General features: G+C 42.3%; 1 protein-coding gene across 1 annotated transcript in view; it reads left to right on the plus strand.

The window, feature by feature from the left end:
* sntg2 (syntrophin, gamma 2) overlaps positions 1–13087 on the plus strand; it is a 166213-nt gene that overhangs the window by 69330 nt on the left and 83796 nt on the right. The window contains exon 9 of the mRNA XM_088623452.1: positions 12344–12471. Within this exon, the coding sequence (XP_088479578.1) occupies positions 12344–12471 (128 nt within the window). The remainder of the gene's footprint in view (positions 1–12343; positions 12472–13087) is intronic.

Below are 13087 nucleotides of genomic sequence, written 5' to 3' on the forward strand. Positions count from 1 at the left end.
AGCCTGGCTATCATGATCAATGGTCATCCATTGGTGCCTATCTGTCTAGGGAGTGCCAGTTGGACATCTGGACTGCATTACTAAGTGTCAGGAGTAAGTGACTCATATCTCACCTTGATCAACCAATCAGGGACTGGTAGGGCCGAGTAACCCACGTGGGACTCTGATGCCCATGGAACTTTCAGCCAATCAATGAGCTGAAGTTCCTCCAGGTAAAAACAGGCAACAGAGAGATTCAGAGTGAGTTTCGGGAGATTCAACAAGATTCAGAAGGGGAGATTCAGAGAGATTCAGTAAGATTCTGAGGAGAATTCTAAAGGGAATTCAAAGGAGAATTCCAGGGCAGGATGGCCCAGGAGCAGAAGGCTCCCTAGGGCAGGACATTCTCGCAGCGCGCCTCCTGACCATCCTGAGACTCAGCCCGGACAACCACGGCACGGCCAGTGTGTCCGAGTGCCAGAACTTTCCTTTGTTCTAAGAGTCTAGAGTGGAGGTTGCCCGAGGTTAGCACCAGCAGCAGGCCTCGTGAACAGGTCGGAACTGTGGACAGCTGAATCACTATTCAGAACTAGCTCTTCATCAGGAACGAACCGGTCCTCTTCCTGACTTGCTGGGACCCACAGTCATCTTTTCTCCTGTGCACAAACTTTGCTAGTTAAAGCCAACACTAACTAGCCGGTCAGTGAGCATCAGCAGCGCACCGTCGCAAGCCGCACAGCACAGCCTGGCACCGAGCCAGAGAGCACGGATTGGACAGCAACAGCCTGCAACTGTTTCTTTGAGTCCGCAGGAGATCTGAATCCCCAGAGATTGGATGAGTATTTAACTTCAATGCATTACAGCTCGAGAATTCAATTGTTATCCAAACCAGTTGATATCAATTTAATTCCTAAGAGTTATGTACTTGTTTGAGTATCTAATGTAGAAGTTATAACCAAGTTCATTTATGAAACGGTCTTAATGAATGATATACTGAACGTATGTCCTCTTGATATATATAACTCTTTGTAACTGACTGAATATATACCTTTTGTATTCTGATAACCCTCTCGATAAGATCTGTTAGGTTTAATGCATATTCTATGTATTAATAAATGTATCCTCGTGTATTAGTACCTGTGTGTGTGCGTTGTTTGAGTTATGTCGCATGGTTGGACTCTAAAGCCATCAAAAGAATCAACTTTGTGATTTACTGCTACAATTAATAATTGTCTCAGTAAATGCCCAAACCCTACAGAACTGGTGCCTTCAGAGAGCCACTACATTTAATTTTGCTACGGCTATGATTACATATTTGGCGTCCCTGAGCCGGTTTTATTACATATTTGGCGTCCCTGGGTGGGCGTGGCAAGACTGAAATGAGTCAACCAAGCGGAATAATTCAATATAAAACGCCGCGGGTTTCATACACGACAATACAGTGTGCTGAAAGCCGAAAGGAAAAAAGTTCCCCTTGCTCTTTAAGCAGTGCTTGATTGTTTTGTGATCTTTTGCAATCTACCGGGTTGATTGCATACTTGATCTTGTGGTTTTCTGTGGTAAAACTGTGATTTCGTACTTAAAAGTAATACTCTTTAAGTTTAACGATGGTTGCTAAAAGGTCTGAATTCGAGTCGCTATTAAGCACTCTCTCTAGCAGCGACAGGTCTGACCACGATCTCTTCCATATCTCCGTCAGCGGAGAAGCTAGAAGGATAAATCTCCATTCTCTGAGAGAGCTAGCGAAGGACATAGAGAGATTTGACCCCGCAGTGTCAGAGAATAATATCCAGAGTTATATTCAAGACCTCAGGTATAACCTGCAGTACCTGCCAAACGCCACAGAACAGGAGAAAGTGTTTCTGGTCAGGAAAACTACCAGCAGAGCTGTACATGAGTGGATGGCTAGGCAGATGAAAGAAGTCTGTAATGACTTTGAGCAGCTTTGTCATGCACTTATCGAAGAATACAGTGCTTTTATTGACCCGACTGCTGCGATAGCCACCGCCCTTAACATCAAGCACGAGAGAGCAGAGTCCCCTCGCGAATATTACGAGAGACTTAGACGAACTTATTTTGCAGGGCGAAATGATGAGGGTTGCGAAGAGAACACACATTTCAAGCGTTTATTCATTGCGAATCTCCACCCATCAGTCAGAAATATGATCTTAATGCATACAGATGCACACACCATGAAAATGACTGATATTAAGAGATTCGTGCAGAAAGCCTGGGAGTATGATGTCCAAAGTCGCTCTGAGCAAAAACCTGCTAAAGCGACTGTGTTCGCCGTCAGAGCCAGCAGGGTTAATTCCCCCCTGCTCGAAGGAGCACAGGCTCCTGAGCTGGCTAAGCCCCGTTCCAAAGCACTCACACAGGACCGCACCCAGCGTCCTAAGTGCCATGAGAACACCGGGGGAGGGAAAGGGCTAGATAAAGCTGAACAAAAGGATTCAGTAGCCTCCCGCCTGGCCAGGCTTGAACAAGCTTTATTAGGACAGAGACAACCACTCCCCACGGCTGCCGGAAGCGTGAATGAGCTGATACTCTCCACTGGAGGAGGCGGAGACCCGCCCCCTCTCCCTCCCTCAGTCTATCTGATTGAGCGGAAGGGTTCCTGCCTGGATGAATTCAGCCACTCCCAAGTGAGTGCTGACTCCACCCCTGAAGTCACAGAGCAGGCAGTAAAACACAGAGGAAAAGCAGGAAGCTTTTACCTCAAGGCTGCCATGGGAGATGTCTTACACAGTGAGACACTGATTGACACTGAGGTTGAAAGGTGTTTGATGTCACACGGCAAGCTCAAACGGGTTGAAAAAGAAAAGGGCATGCTACTCAGAGTGGAACCTTTGGTGGATCACCAGAAAGGCAAAGTGTGGAAAAAGGTCAAGGCTCCTAAGCCTTCTGTACAGAAGGAAAGGGGGGCCAAGAGGCAGACTGTGCTCACACAGTGCCCACCGAACACAGAAGCCCATGCGGAGATTCCTTCTGTTCCCTCTGGACAAGAAATACAAATATTTTCTTGTTCCCCGAATATACAGGGAAGTCGTGCCCCGGCCGAGGTCCCAACAGCCTCCATGCCACAGGAGCGGTGCTCCAAGCAGCCGCCTGATCCACCAGGTAAAGCACACACCTTTTACATCCCTAAAGAGGAGCAGATCTCCCCACCTGGCGATGAAAAGGAGCTTTCCCTGTGCACCCTGGCACCCAAAAGGGGTCAGGACCACCACCCTGCAGTGGTGGAAGGGATCCAGATGGCAGGAGAGCAGGTTGGCGATGTAGCCCTCACCCTTAGCCCTGAGAGGTCCTCTATTAGTGAGGATCTGCTTGAGCAGCTGTCACAGGGCCACCGCCAGGTGCCCCTGGTGCAACATTCACAGGTTAGACAGGAGGTCCAGCTGGACGCTGAGACTATTGCGCTGTGGACACACCTGATCCCAGATGCCGATTCCCTCTGCTGCGACCCAGGGAACCTGCAGTCAGGTAACATTATTTCTCACAACTACCAGGTAGTGAGTGAGACTGACCTGATTGTTCCTGCCTCAACGGTAGGGTTGCCAACACACCCAGTCCCCAGGAAGGGACAGGGAATGAAAGCCGAGCCGGTTTTCTTACAGCCACCAGCTCAGTCTGTCAGTCTGAGTCTGACCAACAGTGGTTCAGCCAGACTGGAGCTGGATGGTCAAGTCACCCGCCTGCCAGTGCAGGACATCGCAAAGAGGGGTGTCAGAACCCCAGCCCGCACTGACATGGGCCTGGTGAGTGATAGTAAGTTCAAAGACAGTGAACTAGCTATCCCACTGCTGGGGCAGCTCCCTGAACCCCTAGCGAGGGAAGGGGGGAGCGAGCAGGTGCCCTACACCCACGCCCAGCGTACGATTGTATATATGCCGATAGAGGGATTCCTCAATCAGGAAGTGTACAGGGTGGACCTGAACAGTGAGAATGGGATAACAATCCCAGATCACTCAGGTGCTCCAGATGACCACTCAGCCGAGGGTCAGGCATGCTCCACCGCTGCACCGCCACCCTGCAGGGTTCCTAGAGCACAGGCATGAACAAATCGAAAAAGCAGATGCCCTGGAAAAGGAGGAGCAGCATCAGCAGCTGCGTCAGATCTCCCCAGATTTCCAGGATGTTGGTGCCCAAGATGCCACATGGCATACTGAGAAAGACACCATGTACACGCTGCGCCAGCTTAGAAAGGCAACAGTCACTCAGAAGGAGATGACTGGGATCAGCCACCCGAAAAGACTTTTGGGAGGACTGATTGCTGCCGCCACTGTTGCACGTTTGCTATTTCCTGGTAGGTTTGTGTGCTACTGGCACTCTCACCCCGAATGCCCCAAGAAGGCAGGTGTCAGAGATGCCAGAGGGTAGTGACAGACTGTATCGACAGCAGCAAAAGTTGGAAAGCTCAGGGAAAACCCTACAGGCAACTTCCTATGCAACAGGGTTAAACCTTATTCCCCAACCAGTGGACATGATTGTTGGTGTTATACGGTGGGTTTATGCTTGTGTGCAACAGGCCAGAATGTTGACACAAGACCTGTTAAGGGAGCTTAGTGCCACTGTAACCAGTCTAACCACGGCACAAATCCCAACCCACTTGATTCCACTCTTCTCAGTAGAGGAGTATGTGACATTAACCCCATCGCTCATAGCTCACCCAGAAGGCAATCCAAGATCGAATTCGGTTTCAAATCTTGAGATGGGTATGGCTACCAAAGCTATCCATTGGCTGTGTCTAAACGATTCACCAATGAAGGGTGTAAAGCTACTAACGAGCAGAGGGAGGTTAATGAACCCCATGAAGAGCAGGTGGGAAGTAAATGGCTGGTCAGCACACCACATTTAACAGACACTGTGACTTGTGACAGGCATGATACAGCTACTGCAATGCAGCTACCTAATCAAACAGTTTTCCTGCAAGTTCCCGAGGAGGCCATAGTACAGCTTGAACTTAACACTGTACTGTCTAGAACCAGACAACATAAGACCAAACTTGAGGTCGTGGATGCCTTCAGGTGCCACACTATTGAATTGGATAGAAATCCAAGAAACAGTAAGCCCTGAGGAGGTACAGGTAGTTGAGTTTGCTTTAATGGAACAAACCTCCAAACGACCCTAGCAGATACCCAACACAGGTGTTGAGGTTTATCAGGGGGCTGGGAACAGGAACTGTTGTTATTGTAACACTACTGCCGGGAAGCTGGATCATGACTGACAGTGTACTCTGAATGCTGTAGTCTTACATCAAGATGTACTCTGGGTAGCATGAATGAGTCAAAGGTAGCATGCCAAAAGAAAGGAAGTTACTTCTTCCCAAATATCTACTACAGAGGTATCAGATATTGACAGTGAACTTCCTGATGTGTAATTCCTAGACTTAGATAATGTCTCCTACCGTGTTTATACATACTCCAGATGTTATTCATCCTGTTTGTATCCAATGCTGGTTCTGGTATGAATTCTCGAGGAGTAATGTGGACATTTAAGATTAATGTTCTAATGGCAAGGGACATCACTTAACTCTGTTTTGTTTTGAAGGCAACAATGCCTCAGGACCTCGTGACCTTCAAAAAGGCGGGATATGTAGTGGCAAGGCTTATTAATAAGGCAGAATTAAGTGTTTCTGAGCTTTCCCAAATTAGGCCTCATTTCTCTGTTCATCTCTGTGGTGCAGCCACAGAGAAACCATGCAGGCTGATTTAGGGTTCCTTTGATAAAAGACAGCTCCCAAAGGGGGATGCACTTAGCTAAGCCTGGCTATCATGATCAATGGTCATCCATTGGCGCCTATCTGTCTAGGGAGTGCCAGTTGGACATCTGGACTGCATTACTAAGTGTCAGGAGTAAGTGACTCATATCTCACCTTGATCAACCAATCAGGGACTGGTAGGGCCGAGTAACCCACGTGGGACTCTGATGCCCATGGAACTTTCAGCCAATCAATGAGCTGAAGTTCCTCCAGGTAAAAACAGGCAACAGAGAGATTCAGAGTGAGATTCGGGAGATTCAACAAGATTCAGAAGGGGAGATTCAGAGAGATTCAGTAAGATTCTGAGGAGAATTCTAAAGGGAATTCAAAAGAGAATTCCTGGGCAGGACGGCCCAGGAGCAGAAGGCTCCCAAGGGCAGGACATTCTCGCAGCGCGCCTCCTGACCATCCTGAGACTCAGCCCGGACAACCACGGCACGGCCAGTGTGTCCGAGTGCCAGAACTTTCCTTTGTTCTAAGAGTCTAGAGTGGAGGTTGCCCGAGGTTAGCACCAGCAGCAGGCCTCGTGAACAGGTCGGAACTGTGGACAGCTGAATCACTATTCAGAACTAGCTCTTCATCAGGAACGAACCGGTCCTCTTCCTGACTTGCTGGGACCCACAGTCATCTTTTCTCCTGTGCACAAACTTTGCTAGTTAAAGCCAACACTAACTAGCCGGTCAGTGAGCATCAGCAGCGCACCGTCGCAAGCCGCACAGCACAGCCTGGCACCGAGCCAGAGAGCACGGATTGGACAGCAACAGCCTGCAACTGTTTCTTTGAGTCCGCAGGAGATCTGAATCCCCAGAGATTGGATGAGTATTCAACTTCAATGCATTACAGCTCGAGAATTCAATTGTTATCCCAACCAGTTGATATCAATTTAATTCCTAAGAGTTATGTACTTGTTTGAGTATCTAATGTAGAAGTTATAACCAAGTTCATTTATGAAACGGTCTTAATGAATGATATACTGAACGTATGTCCTCTTGATATATGTAACTCTTTGTGACTGACTGAATATATACCTTTTGTATTCTGATAACCCTCTCGATAAGATCTGTTAGGTTTAATGCATATTCTATGTATTAATAAATGTATCCTCGTGTATTAGTACCTGTGTGTGTGCGTTGTTTGAGTTATGTCGCATGGTTGGACTCTAAAGCCATCAAAAGAATCAACTTTGTGATTTACTGCTACAATTAATAATTGTCTCAGTAAATGCCCAAACCCTACAGAACTGGTGCCTTCAGAGAGCCACTACATTTAATTTTGCTACGGCTATGATTACATATTTGGCGTCCCTGAGCCGGTTTTATTACACAAGCAATGCAACTGACGTCGGGCAACATGTTTTTTTTAATCCAACATTGACAGCCACATCTTAAATCTTGTCAGTCAACTCTTTTTTCTCTATTTGAATTGTGGTGATTCAAACAACTTGGGATAACAAGTGGTCTCACAGTCACCAAGCTCACAGAGCTTTAAGAACAGATAGTTCAGGTGGGTAAAATAAACCTTTATTTGAATAAACCTATTACTTGTTCCTTTTCAACAACAGATGACAATTTCCTTAGTCCTTCCTTAGTCTTCCTGAAATTGTCAGATTATAAGTGAATAAAAGCATTTTATTAAAAACACGTTTGCATTTGTTTGGGAGCTATATTATGTATTTTTCATATGTAAGATATAATGATGTGTTCCTGCTTACACATCGCCCAACTTTAAAAGCTAGAAAAACAGGTTTCGATTCGCATTATCTGGTGAGCCTTGTTTTGTCAAAGGACAGCACACTCTCTCTCGCTTTCCCTAAACGGACAATACACAGGGGGGAGTTCAAGGTAGAAGGGGGTGAGAATTCGACACCTCCTCCCCCCCCTCCAAAACCCAGTAAGTACAGTACTTACAAGTTAAGAAAGCTAGGTGTTAGCATAAATTATTAATAATCAATAATATTAAATTTAGCACTGTAATAAATTGTGCTAATAATAAATTCTATTCTACTCTGAGAATGTAGGGGGAGGAAGAATGCCTGTGGTCTTTTCACTTACAGCAATATTATGGACACTCAATTGACTTAAAAAAAACATTTTTTTTGACAGCTGGTACAGCACCCACCGCGCCCACGCGCCAGCATTATATTCTCATGTATTGGTAGAATATGTTCATTGTCTTCCAATGAAAGAAGGGTTCCTTTCGCCATAGTCCGGAGACATTAGAAGCTTGCCACGCCCGGACTGTTACACCAATGCATTAGCATGTTAAAGCGATTTCATTGAGGAGCCTAGCTTTCTTAACTAGTAAGAACTGTACTTACTGGGTTTTGGAGGAGGGGAGGTGTCTTTCGCTGGAAATCTCGCCCTTTTCTACCTACCTGTGAAACCGGTTTAATTCATCACAGCCAGGACTCCCGCAGAGAGGGGGGTTGTACTTGCAGTGCATCGGTATAGATGGGAAAGCCAGAGCCGAGTCAAGTCTAGCCATGTGTGAGTCTAGTCTCACAGAGCTTCAACAGCAGATGACAACTTGTGAGTTCGATTAAGAATGAATAAAAGCATTTCATAAATAACACGTTTGCGTTTGTCTGGGTGCTGACAAAGTAAAAAACAATCACTTTTTGACAGTGAAGAACTGTGTGTGTGTCTCTCTCTCCGCTGGCGTTTGTAATCATTTTTTATTTTAAATACATTTTAGCAAATTAATGTACCATAAAAGTATTGTGAGACATATTTGGGTTAACATGTTCAGTGTTCAGTGTGTGGTAATTTGTTTAGTGCGAGTCAAGTTTTATTTAATCTCTGACCCAGGGAAAAGTGTGGTGTAGACGGCTGAGGAGAGAATGCAGGCCCACGCTGTGTCCGTTATTCTTTTTGTCTTTTTGTCTTTTTGAGCCAGTGAAAGCTCTGTTGTCCTTCACATGAATGCCTGAATCATTGTACCGAACCCAGGATTTTACAGTATTTTTTTCTTTAAAATACCAATAACAGCAACATACAGTTTACATAATATGTTGATGTTCCAAAATTAATATCGTTTATGACCTTTATGACCTTCGTTATGCTCTTCGTTAATGTCTAAGCCGGAACACATCATTATATCTCATTTTGTATTTCTTAAAAAAAAATCGTTTGCCCAGCCTTACAGTATTATTGTTATTGTTTTTATCCTGTAAAGCGCTTTGAGGAGCCACCTTTAAAGGCGTCATATACAATAAAGTTCATTATTATTACTATTGTTAATTTGCTGGACAGAGAGGTGAACATTATTACGCAGAAGACAAAGATAGCGATTTACGTTGCATTGTGCAAACAGTATCAGGTTTATTTATGGGTTTTAAATAAAGGCAATTTAAACGTGATTTAAATACATATAAATGTTTATATTGTAACGCATAGGTGACTATTCATTGTTATTAAAATGACTTAAATTCGATCATGTTGTGATATTTAGAAATATACATTTGTTTGGTGCGAGTGAAGTTTTATTTAATCTCTGACCCAGGGAAACTTTTTATTTTTTCAAAGAAATGTTTGTTAAAAAAAAGTAATGGCTTCGGCTGGATTCGAACACGCAACGTGTGATGTGGGAGTCAAGAACCTAACCCACAGCACCACCGGCAAGGTCACATGAGGAGTGTTGAAAAAGCCCTACAAACATTATCAACAGACATCGTACAGCGTGTACTACTCTTGTGTTCGGTATATGAATATAATTATATCGTTATTAATTTCTTTAGATATGCGATTCAATATTATATTCCCTTTTAATCAAATTCTAAAAGTATGCTTGTTGACTCCGGTATCAGGTTAGTTAAAGACTTCGATGCTTAAAATGTTTAGGGAGAAATGGAATACTGGTGTGTATCTTTTCTTTAAAGTACCGAGACCAGCCATATACTGTATGTTTATGTTCCAAAATTAATATCGTTTAAGGCCTTCACACGCGTTACAGTATGCTCCTATTCTTTTTATGCTCAGCTACTAAGATTTCCCTTCAGTGGTAAAATTCCATATAAATATTCAATACTAAAACGGGCACAGTAAAGACATTTAAATCTTTCTACGACCGACCAACGGACCACGAGTGCCACTGTTGGTCAACCAATCACGTACCGCGGTATTTTGCGTCAACATGCGTCACGATGCGCGAGGCCGTGGCCAATTACCTCCGGTACGTGTCTGTACCGCGCACTTTGAATGGCTGCATCTGTATATTGTCATCTTCCATCAATTTCATTAGATTCCTCTGCACCACACAATATTTACTCAACCAGGATGCTACAACGTCCACCACTACAGTATCATTAGTCATTGTTAAAACGTATATGGACACCAAGTTGTCTGACAGCCACAATAAAGAAAAATTCCCAATACATCACTCCATCCTTTCTCCTGAAAGAATTTCAAATACCTTCCCCCCCCAATCAATGTCTATATTCTGAAGCTCAAATATCATTCTTTCACACAACAGTGAAATTGAACAATTCACTTCTTCTACTTTCTGCAAAACTTTCCTCATGAAAGCCAATCTACTCAGTCAGAGTTTGTAGTTATTCCACCCCATCTCTAACTTGAGCTGCTATTTGTCTACCTTTTTAATAGGATCCAAAAGGAGAAAAAACAACCCCTGCCTTTTCAAAAGCCAGAAAACTATTCAATACCAAATAAACCTTTCTTAGTAGACTTTCTCCCCTAACAGGCCAAAAACCTGAAGTCAAAGAAAAGACTATTCAAATTAATCCATGCTTTGAGAGTAACAACCCACAGCTGATTTTATTCTGAAATCATTACAATCACTACAACTGAACACAGGTGGAGGCTAATTAGCTTGTTGTATAATTTGGAAGGCAATTGACTTCACAGGAGCTAATTTACAATTGCTAATACTAAGAGATGTATGCACTTAGGCAACCCATTTTTCTAGGTTTTCATTTGTAATTACTTTTCAGAATGTTTTAGCATTTGTTTTTCAATGTGTGTTACAATGATTAAATACATTCTGATTGATAGAGTCTTGATTTGAGGCTGTTAGACTAAAAATGTGTTACTTTGGCAATGGTATGTAGGCTTTCTATAGGCACTGTATATAGATAAAAATTAATGAAATAATGGGAAAAGGAATGAGTTTAATCATAGCTTCGACTGAAATATTAGATTTCAATTGAAGCAATGATGAAAGTGATTTTTAGGTAACAAATAACAGATACAAATTTACATGTAATTTCCTGCTGCATTGCATGCATGTTTTGTTGTTCATATATGTGTGGACTGCTTTTGTTCTCTTGTCCTTGTTTGTCTTTTAAAGTAAGGTGTCATTATAAGTAAGTTGTTTACAGTGCAAGACAAAGCCTATTGTAGAATTACAGGTTTGCAGAATGAACATGAACAAAACCCACTTAGAAAATATGCAAACTCCACACAGATACTGTATCTGAGGTTGGAATTGTGGAGTAGAGTTTACCACCATGCTACTCTGCAACGCTTCTAAAGTTATGTCTGATATTAATGGGATGTTGTAGGTCACATCTGAATTTGGTGCTCAGCATTTTATTTTCAAAAATGGTATTTTAACAATGGTAGAATAGTCACATAGGACCTTTCTTGACAACTCTGGAAGAGTAGACATTGTTAATTTAACATTATTCTTAGAAAGGATTTGTCTGGCAGTCCCAGAATTGTTTAATTCAGTTCCAATTACATGCATCTGAGCAACCCTAGTCTCTTTTTGGATTTAAAGGAGAAGAAAACCTGGAAAATAATCTACTTGGTTTAGTTTATATAAAATACGTTTCTATGGGACCTTCTTCTCAATGACAGTATAAATGTTTAGATTTGACCATTGACATTTGCAATAAAATTTGTTTTCTGAATTGTGTGGCTTAAACCTTGCTGATCTTTGCAACCTTATCTGCCTTTTCACATTAATAGAGTGTTTTATTCTAAGCCAAAATTTTACACTTTTAAGTGAGTGCTCCTATCATAGCTAAAATAACTAAAATGTTTGTCTATCAAAATATAGAAGGAATACATGTAGTCTAGACGTTTATTATACTAATTTCAAATATAAGCCTGGCTATTCATTTTAGGCTATTCATCTGTTTTACTTCAGAGCTACTGCTGATGTAACATAGGTATTGTATTTCTCACTGAATGGATATTCCATGCTAAAGTCTTGTTTAAAGTGGCTCTACCAATGGGGCTACAATGGGGTTTTCTTTTTCTATACCTGCATATTTAGAAAGCAATTCAGCCCTCCTCAGATGTTTAGGATTTTGAGAAGTACTGTATGTTATTATGCTGAATCTGGCCATTCCCTCCTTAATTATTAATGATGCAATTTCTAGTGAAGTACACAAAGTGTCTTATGATATATTTTAGTAAAAGTTTGCCCTATGCATCTTAAGTACAGAATGCTATAGTATGTGGGGATGACAACTGGAGTATATAAAACATACTGTAGGTTGCATTTTCATTTCAGAAAGCCATGGCTGGATTCAACTCTAAATGAAATTGTATGTGTTAGTTTAATTATACTAGAGAACAATCTATGTTTGCCGCACTGGATAAGATCATGTCTTCAATGTCTCTCATTTATTCTGTGCAGGCACCATCCTCACCTTCCTCACCCACAGCTAATGAACCAAAATATGAGAAGCGCTGGCTCGACACCTTATCTATCCCTCTGCTGATGGCTCAAGTCTCAAGATACAAAGCTGGAACCGATAAATTAAGGTCTGTAATCCAGAGGGGGGAGTGTAGAGTAATTCACTTCAAAGCCATTATTGTTTATGAAGCAGACGTTGGTTGTCGCTGGGCCTTTTCCATTAAAGATGAGAGGTTTTTAAGCCCAATATCCATGCATGGACATGCTTCTGACCTTTTAAGGTTAGTGATCTGAAGTCCATCAGAATAAGTGCAATGTTAAAAATGAATGCTTTAGAACATTCTTGACCAAGAATAATAAAAAAAAACAATCATACAAACTGCATTGGACTTGATAAAAATATTTGTGCAGGGGAAATGGAATTGAATGATAAGATATAAGTCACAAATTTAGAAATTTTACATTGTGAACAAATTTGATAAAAGAAAGCATTATAATCCTAAATAAATAATTTGATTTAATCTTGTTTGATACAATAATTAGTAAATTAGCTAAGTGAACACTTAGCATTAGCAATCGTACTGGTAGAAGAAACAATACAAAAAAAGAATTCCCTTAGTGATCTGCAAAATGTAATTTTCAACCAGGATTATGCTACTATCAGCTTAATTCCCTTGACCATTTTCACATACAGTATTCTTTCATACAACCAATGTACTTTTAAGTTGCTCTTTTCTTTATTAA

Source organism: Lepisosteus platostomus, chromosome 3, assembly GCF_059453375.1.
Source record: "Lepisosteus platostomus isolate fLepPlt1 chromosome 3, fLepPlt1.hap1, whole genome shotgun sequence".
Lineage (NCBI taxonomy): Eukaryota > Metazoa > Chordata > Actinopteri > Semionotiformes > Lepisosteidae > Lepisosteus > Lepisosteus platostomus.